Source organism: Anopheles gambiae, chromosome 2, assembly GCF_943734735.2.
Source record: "Anopheles gambiae chromosome 2, idAnoGambNW_F1_1, whole genome shotgun sequence".
Taxonomy (NCBI): Eukaryota; Metazoa; Arthropoda; class Insecta; order Diptera; family Culicidae; genus Anopheles; species Anopheles gambiae.
Window position 1 is genome coordinate 106,898,881 of NC_064601.1, and position 19,572 is coordinate 106,918,452.

At 45.9% G+C, this 19,572-nt stretch overlaps 1 protein-coding gene across 1 annotated transcript; it reads left to right on the forward strand.

Annotated features, from left to right (window-relative positions):
- The first annotated feature begins 3,308 nt into the window (after positions 1-3,308).
- Positions 3,309-18,160, forward strand: LOC1270290 (uncharacterized). Its single transcript, XM_061640536.1, has 14 exons — positions 3,309-3,655; positions 11,776-11,890; positions 11,983-12,079; positions 12,147-12,299; positions 12,371-13,423; positions 13,491-13,722; positions 13,791-13,963; positions 14,044-14,168; positions 14,240-14,437; positions 16,692-16,902; positions 17,013-17,078; positions 17,154-17,303; positions 17,375-17,907; positions 17,987-18,160. The coding sequence occupies exons 2-14, from the start codon at positions 11,804-11,806 to the stop codon at positions 18,017-18,019; spliced, it is 3,111 nt and encodes a 1,036-aa protein (XP_061496520.1). The 5' UTR covers positions 3,309-3,655; positions 11,776-11,803; the 3' UTR covers positions 18,020-18,160.
- The last annotated feature ends 1,412 nt before the right edge of the window (positions 18,161-19,572 follow it).

Below are 19,572 nucleotides of genomic sequence, written 5' to 3' on the forward strand. Positions count from 1 at the left end.
ATTGGGCTTCAAAGCATAGAAAACTGCCTCATAAAAACACCCATTACATGAGTTTCTTTTCACTTGTGTGTGGCACTTCAGAAACGCAGCAGTCCTTCACCGCAGAAAGGCAATATTATTTTGCCTGCCGGCCGTAACACCCGAACGACCAACGCACTCAACGCACCCAGCGTCAAAAGCTATTCTATAGCGTCGTGGTCTAAGAGGGATGGCAATTTTTCAACCATTGCTCAGCCGGGCAGCGCATTAACGCACCACAATGGACCACCAACAACTGGCCAACCGGATCAGGAATAACAGCTTCCACCTTCGCATCCGTACACGCTCACACTCAGCCACCCAGGCAGCACATCCTGCGATCCAGTGTCCGAGGTCGAAGATTAATGGCCCCCACGGCTGTGGGAAGAAGGCACCGGCAGTGCGCTACTGTAGCGCTGTAGCGAGCGTTCAAGTGCGTTCATTATTGATTTCACTTCGCAAGAAGGACACAGACGACAGCACGAAGTGACCACCGTTACGCCCGGTTGGGCGGTACAGTACAGCATCCGACCTCACGCTTTCTCTGTTCCCACAAAAATCTTTTGGAAGTCCAGCTTACACAGTCGATGCGGATAAGAGGCGAACAACACACCAACAAAAAACGGACACGGATTCCCGGGGATGAATAAATATGGATGAGCTGAGTGGATCGAAAGTTCCACACCACCACACCAGACACATCATGGTGAGTTTTCGGACGTCCAAATCGGAATCGAATGCTTATACTTGATTGGCTCCCGCCAACAATTGCTCAAGGTTGGGGCCGTTAATCTGAAGCGAGGCGTTATCGGAGGACGAACTTTCGTCGACAAAAGCGAAACAGCTTCCGGCTAATTATCGAACGCTTAAAAATAGTTCACTTACTTCTCGAGATCAATTCTACGAAATAAGTGTTGGGTTTTTTTGTGCTTCGTTTTTTGCATCCCAAAGCGATGATCTATTTCCTTTTAGGGACATTGTTTCCACAAGCTTCCGTTCTCAGTGTTTTGTGCATACAGATGCGTCTTGCCAGACCGTAGGCATTTCGCTGGAAAGACGTTTCTGCAATGATCAGAATTAACTTTTAGGCATTAGTATCGCTTGCTTAACCAGTTTGAAAGCGGACATTTCGTTTCATCGTTCCCAGTACTCGGGAACAAACCATTTCATCTTGTCACAGAGCTTTTTGTTTCCATTTTTGGCTGGTTTGTGCTTGGGCTTCTGTGAATTCTGCGAACTGCCATTGGTACGCTGGTAATAGAAGCAAAACTTTCCGATAATCAGTTTTAAACCGTACCCGGTGCTGCTGGGCATGAATTTTTCGTTTGGCTTGAATTTAATATTTATAAGACAAAAAGGAACACGGCGATGGTTAGCAGCGGCAGACCAATTTAAACCGTCAGTCTCCGTTTGAAATTTTTGGAGCTGATTGGTGATTGTGATTCGATTGTCTTCGAGATGGTGTGTTTATCTTTAATTAGGAGAAGCTGATTGCCCGGAAGAGGAAAATACTTTTCCTTTATTTGTAACTTGTTTTGCTCGATTGGTTTCAAATATAATTTAATTTCATTGCGATACTCAAACTTTAATATAATAAAGCTTTGGATGCAGATTTATATCTATCTTAACATATAATAAAACATGCATTAAAAAGGTGCATTTTATAGGCCATACTAACCTACCTTAGAGATTTTTAATTAAAAGGTAAAATACCCTCATCTCCCGGGAATAGAGCACGCACCGCGATCAATCAAGCTAATTGATCATTCAAGTGCGTTCTCTCAGCAATCATGCAAACCATTCTGCCTTTCCAAAGGCACACAGCAAAAAGCAGTGGAATTGCCAGGCTTCACAACAATATAAAAGACCAAAGCAAAGAAACCCCTGGTTCGGTTTGGCGAACGTCATCGTTCATCAGCATAATCCTGCCTTACCTTTTAAATTAATGTCCCCGGCGCTCTCAGTGCCGCACTCGAGCAGCCGCGGGAGCGGTGGATGTATGATATCGGTATTTACGGGGACCGGTCCCGAGAAGGCGTAACATTCCTGCACATACTTTACGCTATTTTCGACGGCAAATACTTTCCTCCAGAATGTCTCACGGGGGAGGCGTACCAAGACGCGCGTGACGCGCTTTTCTACAGCGAATGGAGACGCCAGGTGCTTCGTAACACGCAGCACGCCATCAAATCGGTCGTTAAAGAGAGAAAGCAAAGCAACGAGCAGCGGCAAACAAAACGAAACAGAAAAGAAAACCCGCTAACGGTAGCACACACTCACCAACGTAATCCAACGGTCGGCAAGTCGTAAGCGTCGGCACTGTGTATGGTTGATGTTGTGAAATTAATTCAATTATTTCATACCCTTCTCTTCCGGCTCTCGCTTCCCAACCGGAAGCGACGAGTTGTGGCGGAGGCGCCCATGCGAACGGCTCCTGTTGCTCGCTGCTTACCAAACCGGACCGACAGCGGCCTGTTTGAAGGTTGCTGTGGAAGCTTTTTTTTCTGCCCCTTGTGCTCGTCCTCGTCATCGGTAAAAGCTTTTCCCGGTCGGTTCACGGACACGAAACAAGTCTCAACCGATGAATGAATGGATATACCGTTTTTTTATTGTGCAAGTGCATGGCATTATAGCAAACGAAGACTACGACAAAAGAGTGTATGTGTGTGTGTGTGTGGGAAAAAGAGAAGCAAGCTGCATATCTTTGACTGTGATCAAAGATTGGTCGCCAGGGAATCGTGTAGGGAAAATAATCGAGGGTGACTTCGAGCCGATTTTCATCATTTCCGAGACCAAACAGAAACAGCAGCAAAAACAGAATATATTCACTTGAGGGAGCAAGAGAGAGAGAGAGAGAATGAGAAAGATGATAGTGAGAGAAAAACAACATGGAAATGCAAATGGATTGCTCTCAATGTTTGTTCGCGAGAGCTTTCGTTTCAATCGCAGGCGCAGTGATATCGATTTATGCTCCTTGTAATCACAGTGGAATAAAACACGCCACAAAATGGTCAAAATCTCAACTACGTTCTTTCAATCAAAGATTATTCATTTCATTTTTCACTTAATTTTCAGGAAATGTTGTATAAAGCCTTGTTTCAAAACAGATCTTAATATGCATTTCAGTAGTATTTCCTCAACAATATTTAGGCCTTTCAACACAAAATTCCTCCTTTTCCTCGTTCACTGTGCAAGAACCTAATGACCCTCGAGTCCGGGGATTAGAAATTTCTCCGAGAGAAAGAAAAGCTCCGCACGGTTTCGCTCCCGTGCAACTGTATAAATAGGGGCGCTTTGGTCGGGTTTTGCCAGCCGTACGCAGTTTAGACGCAACGCTCGGCAGTACAAGGAATATCGTTCGCACTCTGGGGGGAGGGGCAAACTGGTGACACCCTGGAGAATGATGACAGCACACTGAAAACCTATCCCCTCCACTGTATTCGTGCGAGTGGTGGTGTGTTGCGTGCGTTCCGCGTGCAAGTGTAAAAAACACACATAAGTGCGTGTATAGCGTGTAGTGCACAATCAAGTCAAGGACATTAGGTGAAAAGACATTATAAAGTTAAAGCAAAGTACCAGCAGTAGCTCACAAAAACAGCGCTGCGACTGCCAGTGACTACATACGAAAGCTACCAGGGTGAGTGTCAAACCTGTGACGGAGTTGATGTGGTGTGCTGTAAGGAGATGGAGTGAAAATTCGAAAGAGACCTGTGCGTCTGTGTTCCGTGAAGTCATCGTCATGCGAAGCGTGGTAATAAGATACGCTTAATGTGCGGTCGACACTTGATGTAGCCATTTGTGTTGTTTGTCGCAGCGTCGAGCGGGGAGAGGAAGGGAGATGGCGACGCAAAACGAAGACACAAATTTCGCAACAAACAAACAGGAGGATGTAATGGAGAGCCACAAAACGAACGACAAAAGGGGCAATCTCTGTGCTATGCTCGGCATTTTTGCTATAAGAAGGACGCTAAAATAGCTCGTTATACGTGTAACACGGTTCAAGATAGGAATTAAGCTTACACAATGTATGCTTGCTACAGTATAATCCCCCCTCCACACGCAAAAGCCACACCGTATCCATGGCACAGTGTATGGCAGACATGTTGCATGTCTTCAGCACTCCATTGAAGTAGGCATGGGGCGGCATTACTAATTGGCGAAGGATGATCGTGCTTTCCAGCACATCCGGACCCTTAGGGTTTAACCTCACTCACCGGTGTGCCAATAAAACGAGAAAAAAAAATCCCCTTTCTCTAAGTCAGCTAGCAAATTATGTCCGGGGAAATTGAAGCAGCAAATGCTCTCCATATCTTTAAGCTCACTTGCTCCACACCCTTTTTTTGCACGACCGCTGTACTGCTTCAGCCTAGCATCAGAAGGCTTGGCCGTGTGAAAGCGTTTGAAGGAGAGAAAGTAGAAGGGCGGTGGGGCTCTGTTTTGCCTGCTACAGCAGAAGCAACAAGTTATACACGGCCATCATGGAGCGGGTTTCTTCGGGTCGCTTCGTTTGCCTAACCGTTAAAGGTGAGCTTATCAGGTTACTTGGCGACGGGCACGAGCAGCACGCTAAGCCGACTGCTGGAAAGGGTTTATGTTTACGTTACGAGTGCCTCCGGCTCTCATAAAAAAAGACCTTGTGAGCGAGGGAGGAAAAAGAAAAACAGTACGGCTACCACACAAAAAAGGGTTACAGCGTTTGCAGCTTCTTTTTTTTTTTGCTTTCTTGCTTGGCTGTGTTATTCCAAAGCATACTTAATGTGTTTGTATTTTCTAAACATGTAAAAGAGGGGGCTCAAGGGCAATATTCGCTTTGCTGCTGCAAAGGTTACTTTCTGCAAGCGTACGGCAGGCAACGCGTTTGCCCTTTTGCACCTGAAACCTTCCGAGCTCGAGGATGGTATTAAATTTGTAAGTTTTTGTCTCTCTCATCTCTTGCTCTCACTCACTCGAGTGCCCATACCCGCCGTGCTCGATTCCTTCCAAGAAATACAATGCCAGGAATTGGAAAATAATTTCATTTAACTACATCCTCTAATCAACGTGCACACACACCTTTTCTCACAACAACAGCTGAGCTCACGCGAGCGCGTATGTATGTGTGGGAGTTCATTTTGAAGGCAATCCGAGAAGGCGGAATTCACTTCGCTCCCTCCCCTCCCCCCACTACTCGCTTTCACACATTCTAACGAGATGCGGGAAATTCTGCCGAAAGTATTTTAATAACATTCTGTCTACCGAGAAGGCAAACAGGCAGGCAGGCAGGCAGGCAACTAGATTGCTTATTGATTGCCGGGTTTGAACTCAGACTTGCAAATACGCTCCCGCAACCCACCCAGCCGAACGGAATGGAACGTAATGAGTCACGTGGGCTGATTTGGTTGCGCAAGATCAATAAAGCACCTTTTACCGTAGTTTGTGTGTGTGTTTTTATATGCTTTCTTTTCTTCTTTCCAATACCAGCCTTAAAGTTAGGGTCAAGATGAAAGGAGCTTTTCAGCTTCGACCTTTTTTTCCAGTGTAATAGTGTAGGAAGAGGGTTTTTTGTGCTCCTTGCACAATGATCTTCAAATAAATTGAAGAAGCAAAAAAACACACACACTATCATCTATCAGAAACCATATTAAATGAGCAAACTTTCAAGTCCCACACGTGATAAAGCTATATGGGCAACATGTCTACTTGCCTTGACTGGTTGACTGGTAACCTTTTCGTGTATGCTGCTGGCACAAGACGGTAGTCATCGTGGGAAGACTAGAAACTGCCAAGGATGTCGTTTCATAAACATACACACACACATGTCCCTGTCCAACCCGACACCATCATCGTTTCCACACAATGATTACGCCTTCACACTTTCTCGGGAGGATTGCTGGTGCTTATTCAATAAGCGCAGCAGCAGAAAGATCAATTCCCACACGAGCCAAAGGACCAACGTTCAGCGTTTTGCGCTGAAAAAGCTTCTGGTCAGAGACAGGCCAGAAGGTAGTGTGTTTGCACCGAACCAGTTCGTTTGCTACCTTCATGGCCAAAAGGCAGATTTATTTCATACTGTTTTTTTTGCGATGAAACAACAACACGACACATTTTGATTGGATATTTTACGAAAACAGTTTGTCCTGACAACGCGACGGCACGCGACACGCAGGCCTTCGTTCGTTATGGGTACGGGAAGGAAGTTATTTATTAAGCTCGCTCAAGTGTGAACAAATTATCATACATCACTGGAGTGGCTGGGAAAACATCATCAACCCGCACCCCCGCAGAGCATGGCACGGGCAAACAAATGAGCGGCTTTATCGCTGCTTTGGATCCTTTGCTCGCTTTTGGCGATAATATATCAGCCGCTCGGGATCAGTAAAAACAGACCACGGTCCAGTGGTACGTGAGCCGAGGCGCCGAGTGTCGTGAGGGGGTGCGCAAAACCTCGACTTGTTGAATCTGCTCGGACAGTGTGTTACCACCCGACACCATTTTCCCATAATGTGCCTTACTGTGTGCACGCGCTCCGAGAGCTCACATCCATCATTTTATTGATCTGAACGAGTTCGACAGCATATCACACGAGTTTGACGGCAGTGGAGGTGAGTTTTATTAATTAGCCAGATTACAGCACCTTGTGCAATCGATCCGCACGCATAAACCGACTACTAGGCAGCGGATGTAGCGGTTCATTTGCAAGCGCACCGAGTCGCAATTGCAAAACACGGTCGCACCGGTAACATGCGGCAATGGTGAGGGGTTTGTGGGTTGCGGCTGGAATAAATTACGACCTTACCGACGTTACTGCTCGTCTGGGGGGGGGGGGGAGAAAATGTATTCCGAAAGCCCCTTGTAACGAGGATCGGGGAGAAAAGCTAGCAAAGGATAGCAAATAAAACAAAAAAGTTAAACTAGAAGCTCTTTCGCTAGCCTCGTACAATCCGGAATGACACATAAACTTTAGCCAGACGTAAATCCCTGTACCTGTGTTTTCTACTGCCTGCTTTTGCCGCGTAGATGCATAAAAACTTTCCAATATAACCGCACGAACGCACAAACGAATCGCACGTCGCTCCGGATGTGCGTTGTCGCACTAAAGGCAATAAAAAATGGACATAAATTTGCAATTCCGTCCAATTTCCCCCCCTTTCTCATTCAGAGCTACAGATGAGTCCTTTCCTGTAGCTACAGTCGATAAGGTAAAGGGATGGGCATAGAAATGCGAACGCTTGATTAGCTATTGATCGCGCAGGACCCTAAAAGATGCCAATCTCTGGTCAAATTGTTGGTTTAATGTTGGCCAGTTGGAGCCGTTTTTTTGTGTGCAAATATATAACGTTTATATCAATTTGCAGCGATGATATGTAACTAAAGACATATGCAACATTCTAACATTATACAATGGTGCGATTTTTCAACTTTTCACACAATTTTCATACAATAAATCAAACTTAAATTACATGTCTCGTTTAGATATCATAATCAAGCTCGTCGTTTACTATTTATAAATTATTGAATTCCATGATTATGGAGCATATTTAATGGTGATCTACATTATTGCACAACAAAGCATTCTTTCCTAGCGAATTACCTTAACCCGAGCATACTCGGTCTTGATGACGGCTAGTGTTATATGATGAACAATGGCACTGTTGTATCGCTATATAAAACATTGTCAGTCTCTTTCTTGTCTATTTAAAGCCTATTGAATATCGGTAAAGTTTGCCTCAACTTACGCCTTAACTGAATCTGAAAATTAGTGGCTCAGATCGCTCAATCAAACTGACGTTTACCAACATCATCCCCAAATTGTCTTGCTGTAAAACTTAGAACTCTAAAGGAAAATGCTAAAAATCACTTGAATAATAAAACTTGATAACGGACGGACGGACGAAAACCGCTGTGAAACGGGTTGGATAGAAATTTGAAATTCAATCGAAATCGAACGAATGGCTACCGTCAACAGTAACACACACACACACAAATGAATATTTGCCACTCACATCATCCGTTTGTACCATTTTACCATCAAGATACAGAATCTGAACCCTCCTGCAGGTGTTGAATGTCAACGGGTCATTGAACAAACTCCCGCATAGCTTCCAATCCATTGTACAGAGGGCCTGCAACAAGGCATTATTGTACTCCTCATCTTCTCCTTGCCTTTCCACAACGGGCCGGATTTATCACTGAACTATAACCTCTATCTACGGCAGTTGCACACATGCTTTAATACACCCGAGTGTTGTCATGTCGAGTGTAATGGATTGTCCCGTGCGAAAGCTTACACCACTGCCACCGGTCAGGTACGTCAGGGTCAGCGATCCGCATACAACACCACCACACAATAAAGCAATGGTTATGATAGGGAATAAAATTTTACAACACAAAACGAAGCGCGACGAGTGCTAATGGAATTATGAGGAGCTTTCTGTGGGCGATGATGCACATCCGTGATACGTTTGGAGTTGGAATGACCCATTGACCACGGTTGCGGTTTGCCTTTATACGTTTATGGCATTTGTGATTTCTCTAGTTTGTCTCGGTGCTTTTGAGATGAAAAATGAATGTTGTTTAGTTTCATAACGCTCTGTACAGTGGTTTGTAGCTTCCGTTATCGATACGAAATCCGGTTCGAAGGACTAAACATTTTCATAGAGCAATTGACCACATAGTAAACCTTTTAATGCAACTGTCTCAAACATTAAACTGCCTAACAGCACAATTACGGCTTTCAATTTGTTGATACCTAATGCAAATTTTATCCAATTTGTCCAACACCCATCCTCACTGTTATCCAATCTCCAATAAAACCGACCTAAATAAACACCCTCCGAAATGTAGCCTCCGGCACGTCACGTGTTTGTGTAGCCAGTTTCCCATCAAGCTTTCTTATAGCTATTGGAAAACATTCAACAACAACACCAACAACAACGGCAAGAAAGAGCAACAAAAACCCCCTTAACCAAGTAATCCGATTGCCTTCTAGATCCCATTAAGATTACACCGAACACACTGCAGCCGGTAGTTTGACAGATTGAGGCAAAGCCGAAACAATTTTCTGAGCTGATGGCAGGAAACCGTCGGCAACCGGAGGCAAGTGGACAAGAAGCGTATTGGTTTATAATATTTAAACAGAATTAATTAGTCTATAATACCTACCCACATCACCAGCTAGAAAATTCTCCCAATCCAAACGACCGCTAGCTATGGTGATAAAGTTGCCATCTGATAAGATGGCGCACCGTTTGTACCTTGGCCGCAGCGAAAACATCACCACCGGCAGTAAACTGTTCGCTGGTTTATTTGCCAACCCTACCCCCGGTCTAACGAGCTTTTGTGAAGAGAACTTCACAGAAAAAGCTAAAGTATCGAACCGTCGTCGTCTAGCGCTCGAGTGTTTTGCCGAGTGTGGATTAAAACTTATCGCCCGAAGGTTCGAATCAAACTTTCGTGCAGGCAAGCCCAAGCTCGGGATGAAAATTGGATGAATAGATAAACAGTGACGAGACGGTGTCGTCGATTGCTGGGACTATTACATCACCTCAGCGCAAGCAAAAGACCTCCGACGAAGAGGAGAGAAAGCATCTCCTCTCGTTTTCCTTGCCTCGCGCGTGAGGTAATCGTTTGAAGAGGGTTGGGGCACACTAAGTAGTTTCTCGATTTCTCGAACTCGCCACCTCTAGGGACATTGTTTCATTTCCCAAATCCCATCTTCTCTAAGTCTAAGCAAATGGTGCTATTTTTGATGGTAAAAAGTTGAGCCACTTCCCTCTGGTGGGGTAAATCTTATTCTCTGCTAATAGCATGCGAGGCGCGTTCGAACTTTTGCCTTCGTTTTTTTTATTCTCCCTATCACCGCCCTCCCATTCTAAGCCGACATTCTGAGCAGCTTTTTATAATAAATTGCTTCGGGGAATGGTTTATTTCCAGCATGCTTCAGAGACAGAAGTGGACTCTTGCATTAGGCTAAAGAACTCCGTGCTGCTCGAGTGCTGCTTTCTCTTTTCGAGTGGAAAATGGTTCCCTTAATCCTCCCTTATCTGTCATAATCAGTCGAATCAGTATTCGCCCCCATCGATGGGTCTCGGCGCTTCAACCCCGGGCTGAGCACACCCGGTAAGGCGGGGGGCAATAAAAATGTCAACCAATACGTCCAACAACCACTCCAACATACCCACTCAGCAGCAGCAGCAGCAGCATCCTGTCTTATGCCCGGTAGCCTCGTGGTCCCTTGCTTGTGCTGAATTATTCTGCTGGACACCCTTTTCTGTTGCCGCCACTGTCAGACAAATGAATCACATGCCATTCGGATGAGTTAAGCCGCAACCGTCACCCACACTAAGCCGATCATTTGCAAACATTTCGGTGGTAGAGCACCCGCGTACGCATACACACGGAACACGAATGGAGAGAGCGAATTGTATTTCACAACCGTGCGCACATTCTTGCTTGCGGCGTTTGTCGTCCCTGTTCGGCCCTGTTGCAGCTGACTTTGAATCATAGCACGTCGTTAGTGTGCCCCGAGATACGAATGGCATTCTTTCTTTTCTCTATCTCTCTCTTTCTCTTCTACTTTATGATTTGTAGCCCACTTGCATCCAAAGTGCACACAATGTCGCCAAAGCTAGCAACATAAACCATGAGCTTATAACAAGGTTTGTGCGGTCTGGCTTGTGACTTCCATTCCACGTGAAGCTTTGCTTTTCCCTGCCTACTTTGTGTTGCGGTTGAACGCAAGAATGACGCTGTTCAGACCATAGAAACTGGAAACGATTCTTCGTTTGAAAATCTATTAGAAGCTATCAAAATCTTTTATCATTTTTACATTAAACTATTAAATGATAGTGGTATAACATCTCAATATTATTTTATATTTTTCAATGTTTTAAAAAGCTTTTTATGGACATGGAGACGCTTGGTAGTTTGTATACAGAAAAAATATAAAGAAACAGTGGCCAACAGTGGCCAACATTAAACGAGCAAGTGCTGTTTAAACATTGCAGTACATAAATTTTAATGCACTTAGTACAGTATATCTCGATAAAATAATAATTTACTACCTAATACTGAAGTAATATTACGATATGGAGACGCTTGGTAGTTGACTTAAAACCACATGTTACATGTTCAAAGGAATATGATAAAAATGTTTCAAATATTTTGTTTCATTATATTTTCCCTGTCATTGTCCATGTTTCATCACAAACCTTGACCAAGTAGAAACACATATATTTTTTTAGACAGAAATCTTATCAATCATACCTTTTGTTGAAATATTGTTTTCACCTTACTCTGTTTCACATCACACCCATAGTGCGTTGCCTATCCCCATAAAATGTCATTTGCACCGAGACTAGAACGAATGGAACGATTTTTCAATGTTGGTCACGACGATGGTTTTTCCACAGAATATGCGGCATGGCATTATACAACCTTTTTTGTAATAACGCGAGAAACGTGACGAATGGCTGGTGGAAATGAAATAGCCCGAACAGTGACCGTACAAAGCGAGGGAGTGTGGGTTACGGCTGTGGTTACGGCGGAAGCCGATTACAAATGGAGTTTGCTTCCGTTGCTCATTGCCTCTGTAATAGAACCACATAAAGGAGAAATATGGCTGCAGTTCAGTGTTTATGTTTACTCACTGGTGAACGGTTTGCCATTTCGCTGGTGTGAACAACTAAGTTTTGAATATTTTAGAGAATTTTAATGCATGAAACAATCAAATAATCAAAACAATACAAACTCACCCCGATTTTCTCTCTTCTCTCACAGAACATTGTCCCTCAGTAAAACCCTCAGTATGGCGGGTTTTACCATCTATTCCCTGCTGATTCTCGGAACAAGTCTGCTAGTGTTGGGTTCGCAACATTCGCCGTACTCCCTGCAGGTATGATTTGCTTTGACCTCGCCTTGTTTTTCGCCCACAGCAAACAAATGTAATTGAAATTTTCCAACAAAAACAAAAAAAAATACTTTCAGGCTGCCATCGACGCTTTGCACCGCCGAGAAGCACAGCTTGCGTTACGCGAGGAAGCCGCCGCCGAGCAGCTGGACGACGATGGCTACTGGATGGAACGTAAGTAGGCGAGGTGAACCGTCCGCCACAGAACCATTAAACGATTGGATTGCCTTTGTTCCCCTAGCAACCGAAGAGCAGCAGCAACAGTTTCGCCCGAACCGACAGCGCCTGAACCGCATTCTGGCCAACTATTTGCGGCGCGATGAAGAGCCGGACGATGGCTACGATCCTTACGACTTGGACACACGCAAGCGTTCCGTCTTTCGGGAGCGAGATGGTGAGTTATTGGGGTTGAAACTGATTGGCTGGCTCTTTACAGCCTATAATTGCGGTTTATCCTTTTTGCAGAACTATCCTCCTACCCGACCGTGTTCCGGGAGCGAGAGCAGGAGAAAGCGTACCCGCATCCCGACCTGTCTGATGATTTCCTCAAAGCGGTACAGCGTCTCAACAACGACGAGCGAGAGGAAGAGTTCCAGGAGCGTCTGCAGCGACTGTGGAACAAGTACCAGCAGGAGGAGAACGAAATCGAGCAGCAACTGTTTGACGAGGAACCGTTAGGGCCGTACGAAAAGCGGCAAGGCTTCCCCATGTCCGAATCGGAACCCTCGCCCGCCCATTACGGTCCACCGATGCAGGAGCGCAAGCGAACGCTCCCAATCCTTCCCTGGCTGCCCGCTACGCGCAAGAAGCGCTTCCCGGTCGCAAAACGATCGCCCAAACCGGACGCAGCCCCAACCGGAACGGATGAAAAGGTGGCCAAGGATTTGCAGGCCCTCTTTGGAGCGCCGATCGAGCCGAAGCGCAAACGATCGAGTGAACCGGCGAAGCCGGCTAGCTCTACGGCGAGCTCCAGCATGGCCACAACCTCCTCCACCACGACCGTGCGGCCAGCGGTGATGGAAGTTGCCAAGACGAAGCGCGATTCGAGCGATGAGCACCATGAACACAGCTCGGAGGAAGGCCCGGATGATGATGAGCATGAGCACGAGCACGAGCACGAGCACGATCATGAGGACTCGAGCGAAGAGTTCGAGGGTGAGGATGACGACAAGAAGAAGAAGCGATCGGTGCGCAAGCGGTCCAATCTGGAGGTGGTGAAGGAGGATCAAATTCTGCCCGGCGATATTGGCGAGTTTAAGACGAAAAAGTCCATCCAGTGGAACAAGTACTTCGGTATGGATCGCAGGAAAAAGGATGGCCGGAATGGGCCGGGGGCTGTTGCCGGTGCCGCTGCCGGTGCTGCCGTGCCGTATCCGCTGAGCTTTTACAAAACGTACGATGAGGATCGGAAGAAGAAAAACGTCAACCAGGGCAAGCTGGAGAGCATGGCGCAGAAGCTGAAAAACATCGAAGATCTTATTCTGGACCAGACCGTCAAGTATGCGGGCGATCATGAAGGTATGCCGGACGGAACGTTGAGTGAAATGCCGGGCATAAACAAATTCTTTGTCTTATCATTGCATAGGAACCATCACTGAGCCGGCTGAGCTGGAGGAGCTGAAGGACAAACTGCTGGACCGGTTGGCTACCGCGCACAGTATCGAGAAGATGCGCCACACACTGGAGCGGCTGAAGGATTCGGTTAGCGATGATCAGCTGAAGCTAAACGAGGTTGAACCGGAGCATCCCCGTGAGGAAAAGGAAAAGGCTAAGCGTGTGGCAGTGAAGAAGGAGCGGGCCGAGTACGATCACAGCCAGTAAGTTGGATCGGTTAAGGCTCACGTGGCCACTATACAGGTTGTATGTTTTTCCTCATTTTCCCCAGACACAGCATGGAGGGCAACGAGAAGGTAGCGCACGAGGAGGTGGAAAACAATCTCGGCGACGTTGACGGCGACAGTAAGAAGAAAAAGCGCACCCAGAAGCGATACCAGGAGGTATTCCGAGGACCGGAAGAGCCCGAAATGGAGGATGATTACAGCCGGGGGCTGGTTGTTGGTAAGCCCCTTTTTGGAAGTTTTCATCTCGAAGAAACGCCCTTGCTTAGGTGCTGCGTTTTCTTCCTTCCCTGCTTCTAGAGTCCACTGAATGCCCACTGCTGGATGCGTTTGAGCGGCGGTGTCGCGGTGTAGATGTGCTCAGCGGTGACATTTACCAGGAACTGCTGCCAGCCTGCGGTGCCCATCAACTTTGCTACCTATGCGTAAGTGTAATACGCTCCCTCCGCACTCTTGCTTTGCTTACACTCTTTTACCCTATTCTTCTTCTCCGCAGGGCGTTTCACCGAAAGTTTGCGACCTTCAGTATCTCTCCGAGGCGGACAACATTTGCGAAAACCAACCCGACTGTCAGACGACCGCCCGGTCGGTGCTGATGATACTGCGGGGCTTCCCGGGCCCACAGCTTGGGCCGCGCGAGTGCGCCAAAAATCCCTGCCTGTATCGGGCCATGGTCGAGGTCGGTGTCGTTGTAAATTAAGCCTCCCAAACACACAATCTGGAGACCCACACACACATATACTACACGAAAATGACTCCATTTTCGGCCGCTGTCTTGATGTCCCGATTGAAGTTGTGACGATGTTACCGAGCTAAGTTTTTCAAACCACATACGAGCGTATGTGTGCGCGATCGAAAGGAAGGACGGTGGCTGTACAGTACAAGAATGGTAATGCGCCCGGCACATACATACATGCTTGCTCCCGCGGGGGAGGTACAATATACACCGGCTAATGCTAGCGTACGAAACGAACGAAACGAACGAACTAACAACGATGATCAGGTATACCGAGAAACGTGAGGCGGTGCTGGACTGAGCAGGCGGACGCAGTGGCATTAAACCAACTAGCGGAATTCCCATTCCTTACCTTCCCTGGCCGCTTTCGCTAAACTGAGGCGACACAACCGATTTCATAGCATAGGAGCTCATTTTTAATCGCATATCGATAACTGTATGTATGTTTAACACACACAGACGCACACTAACGCACAGCAACACACCGATACAGACAGAAGAATACGTTCCCTTTGATGTTCAACAATCGGCGTAACGTTATCAACTATATCTATCAGTGATTTTGTGTTTGATACAAACGCATGCAACGCAACTTCCCTCACCCCTTGTATGTATGTGTAGACCCAGCCACACACACACACACCCCTTGCTGTCACTGGAGCTCGTTCCCTCAATTCTTTGCTCCTGGTTTGTTCGATATTTTTACAACCCTACATATATACAAATATAAATGTGACTCTGTATAAGTAAGATTTTAGTCAAATCCCATTATTTACAACACTTACAAGGAGGAGGAAAAAAAAGTTGACAAAAAGGATATTGGTAACATTCAACAAAAAAAAAACCTAAACTAAAAATCGACTAGGTCGAGACGACCTTACTCTAGTTGTGAGACACATAACAGAACAAATAAACAAATAAAAAATTATTATACATATACAACAAAAAAAACATATATTATACTGAATGTGTACGGATAAGTTTCTGAAACAAATAAATAATAGTTTACAAAAAAAGGAGAACACAAACCTAACATACACAGTGCAACACAGCAAATCCCTTTCAAAAGAAAAAAACGAAATGAAAATGGACAACATCAACCAGGAGAACAAAAAACAAACGAAAGAGAAAGGAAAGAAAGCCGATAAAACTTCTAAAGCAAAAAAAACTCCCGACAATAAAAACATAACGAACGTATGAAACAAAATGAAAGTGGTTATAAAACAGCCACATGTAGACACAGTTAAACCTTACACACTGAAACGAACCAAAAGACAGGCAAAAGATAACACAAATCGACAATGTAACAACTGAACTACTGAAATTGAACTGAGTGCAGCTATTAGTTTTACAATAGTAGTGGACAGAGCATGGCTAGCAAGGCAAAAAGAAGAGGAAGCAAAAAACACAATAACAAAACCAAAGTAACAAACGAAACAAAACAATGTACGTTTAAAAGTCTTTAAATGGCACAACACGTCCCCCGCCCTGTTTGTTGTCGTTTCAACCACCACCACGTCGATCAGAGCACGATCGATAACGAGATAGCAGCAGCACAAAGCCATCAATGTGGAATTGATTACCGCACTACTTGTTCTTTACTTCTGGCACTAAGCCGTACCGTGCAGTAAACGTAACAAAAGGTGAACGAGTAAAGCGCACTAGGTGCACGATGTGGCGAAGAATATTATTTACTCTGTGTAACACTTGATGGCATTTATCGTGGGTGTGGGGGGGAGAAAGAAAATCCCCACTATTGGACACCGATTGGAAACAATTGACTTACACAAAAAAAACTAAACACCCACACGCAGATACAGTTTACAAACCATGCGAGATAACAACACACTTAACAAACTCAATAAGCCAATGGCGTCAGTATTTGTTGAAACCTAAAATAAACTCAAACAAAACTCCTCCTGTACTGGTTGACTTCTTTATGGTTGTTGTATCCAAATTAATTCCATCATATTATTACTCAATACAACAAAACGCCTGTCCACCTCGGCGGGTGAATCTTCCCGGAAAAGTGAGCTTCTCGGTGTAAGTGGGTTTCAGTTTTTCGGGACCACTCCAAACACTTCGGCGGGGCCACTATCAATGCAGCAATGACTGGTGATGATACGCGAATGAAAACGGCGCGATAAGATAAACGAGAAGCACCGCTCGTCGATGGGTCGAGAGTGATGGCCCTCACTGCGGATGGGTTTAGTGTAGCTTCGGACGCTTTCCAAGACCTGCTACGTTCACTCTACGCCAGCTGACGGGAGAGATGTCATCTGCCAGAGTTCCACCACAACAGCAGCAGCAGCAGCAGCAGGCGCCGGAGTTTTACGGTCCAGACACGCCAACGTTCGATCTGAGCTGGGACTACAACTACGACAATGCACTAGCAGCGCCACCGAACAATGTGCCACCTGTCGGTAAGTAGTCGTACTATTTGCGCTTTGCTACAGTGGTGTGTGGGTGTGTGTGTTTGTTTTTGTTATTGATGGTAAATAACCCTTCGTTGATTGTGTGTCATACCTTCAAGTGCACAGTGGCGAGAATCGAATAATCACGGCACAACCACAATCGCAGCAGCGTGAACGAGACGGTGGTAAGGAAACAATGAACAAAACCGATCGGAATATTGAAGGCAAATTAAATTGCTTATTTTTGTAACTTTTTCTAGTAAGCTTACGAATACCTTCACCCCCACCCGGGGACGCAATTCGCTCCGTAAACAGCCCCTTTCTAACGCCGTTCTCGCCACGTGCCGGGCTCGACTTTCTCTACGGATTGCCGTCGGTGTTTATCCAGCAGAGCTACGAGCTGAACGAATGTAAGACCGTTGAACAGCCGTTTTGAACAATCGCTCATAATCCTACTTCGGACGCGTACCCCATTTTGCAGTACTATCGGGCGTTGCCTCGGACAATCGGTTCACCGTACGGGGACCCTCAAACGAAGCGCTCTACGGTGCATCAGAAACGTCCGACCCGAAGGATCGGTTCTGGGGCTCGCTACGACCGTTCAGCCTGTCGCTTGTGGACCGCAGCCATCAGGAGGTGCTACTGTTCAAGAAGAATCTTGGCTGCGGTGTGTTCTGCTGCTTCTGCAAGAACCAGTTCCTGGAGGTGTGGGCCGCACCGGGCGAGCTGATCGGCTGCATCCAGCAGGACTACGGCGTACTGTCACAGGAGATCGTGCTGCTGAACAGTGACATTAACACGATGTTCCGCATACCGATACCGTTCCTGAACGCGCTGCGCATGCCGAAGGAGACACACTTTCGCGTGCTGGACCGGGACCGGATGACGCAGAAGGGAACGATAACGCGCGCCTGGAACGTGAACACCGCCAGCTACACGAACAACATCTACTACTCCGACCCGACGATGGACGTCAAGTTTAAGTCGCTGTTCATAGCGGCCGCCTTTATGCTGGTAAGAAGTGCACCGGTGTGTGCGATGGTACTTTGCGTAGATGGCGCACCGAGTTCATCCATCCCTTGTTTTATTTCAGGAATATCTTTACTTCCAATCGAATTGTTGTTAAGAGGACGTGTGTTGTGGACCCCCATCACCACTGATGAAGTGAGAGACAGGAAAAGCAATTTCATACTTAATTGAGCAAAGCAAAACATATTTATAAAGTACACATTCTTTCGTTTGATAAGAAAATAAACATTAAAAATGACATGATGTTGTGCAAATATTTAAGCCAGACTGTTTACCTGCCGTCTGAAACAAGACAACGCCATCACGACAACACGAGCTGTCACATCACTTCATTCGGTTCCATTTTCTCACAAACACACCAACAAACATATGACACGATCCGTTATCCGTTTAGCATTCTCATAGATTTATTTGACCGTTAGAATTAAAGTACAACCATAATCGCAATAAGAGGAAATAGTCAACACAGGAAAGTAAACTTAACTGGTTTCATTGCACTAGAACCGCACGCACACGAGACAGCATACTGTCCCTCCCAGCCTACTTGATTTGCACATCCATTCGCGTTCGATCCATAGGCGGATAGCATTCCTTGCTAGGAAGTATGACTTATCCCTTCCACTCTCTTTCCGCGTTGCCATGCGCATGGATACATACTTTACGCTTTTGGGTTTAATTGCTTACAATTGCTTACAGAACGGAACGCTAGAGGTTGTCAGGTTCAAGTCCAATCGCCGCCCTATTTCTCGATCCAAGGGGAAGAGACGGGGGATCATGTACGCACGAACGGGAGCGCAATTGCGCCAAAAACACATTACCTACTTATTATTATTGCTACAAATGGATGTACATAATGGGGGGGGGGGGGGGGGGGGGGTGTGTTGTGGGCTTAAATGACACGTGCTGGTTATGCGGCGTTCGTTTATTCTTCTTCTTCTTCTTCTCATCTCTTATTATGTTGTATCGTTATGTTACCTGCCCGTCGGTCCCCCGCTTGTGCTACGGTCGGACCTGTGAAGGCTCGTAGAATTGCTCTATTTTCGATAACTCACTTCGAGTCTGGAAGGACCTCGAAGAAATGTGGAGCAAAAAAAACAGATAACAGTATTTCTGTACCGTGGTTTCGTGTAGATGTGATTCTTGCTTGTCTGTTGATCGCATTCGAAATGTTTACGTTTGTTTCGTTCCGACAGGTCACGTGTGTAAATGGTGAATACGACGGGGGTTGTGGTAGATAGTATGTATATGTATCTTTTATGTACGAGGGGCTATATATATATGTATAATTGTTTCGTTTAATGCGTTCCTTTCGGTTCTGGTTTCAATTCAATAGCGGGTAGTAGTAAGAGCGTTATCTAGAGAGGCTGTCAAGAGAGGGAGAGATGCTTCCAATTTTATACAGGAATCGTTCGAATAGTGGTGCTATTGACGCGTACCTCACGCCCTTCGTGGCATTATTATTCAAGCATTTCATAGCATTTACTTCTGTGCATTCCCTTCGCAAGTACGCTGCAGCTGACCAACACAACCACAATGGCACTTCGTTTGCTATGGGACAATCTTTCGAGCTGCCATAATCGGTATGTTCTTAGTCTATGCACGCGAACTAAACATCAAACCAGGCTTAACCTAGTGTAACCCTTACTGACT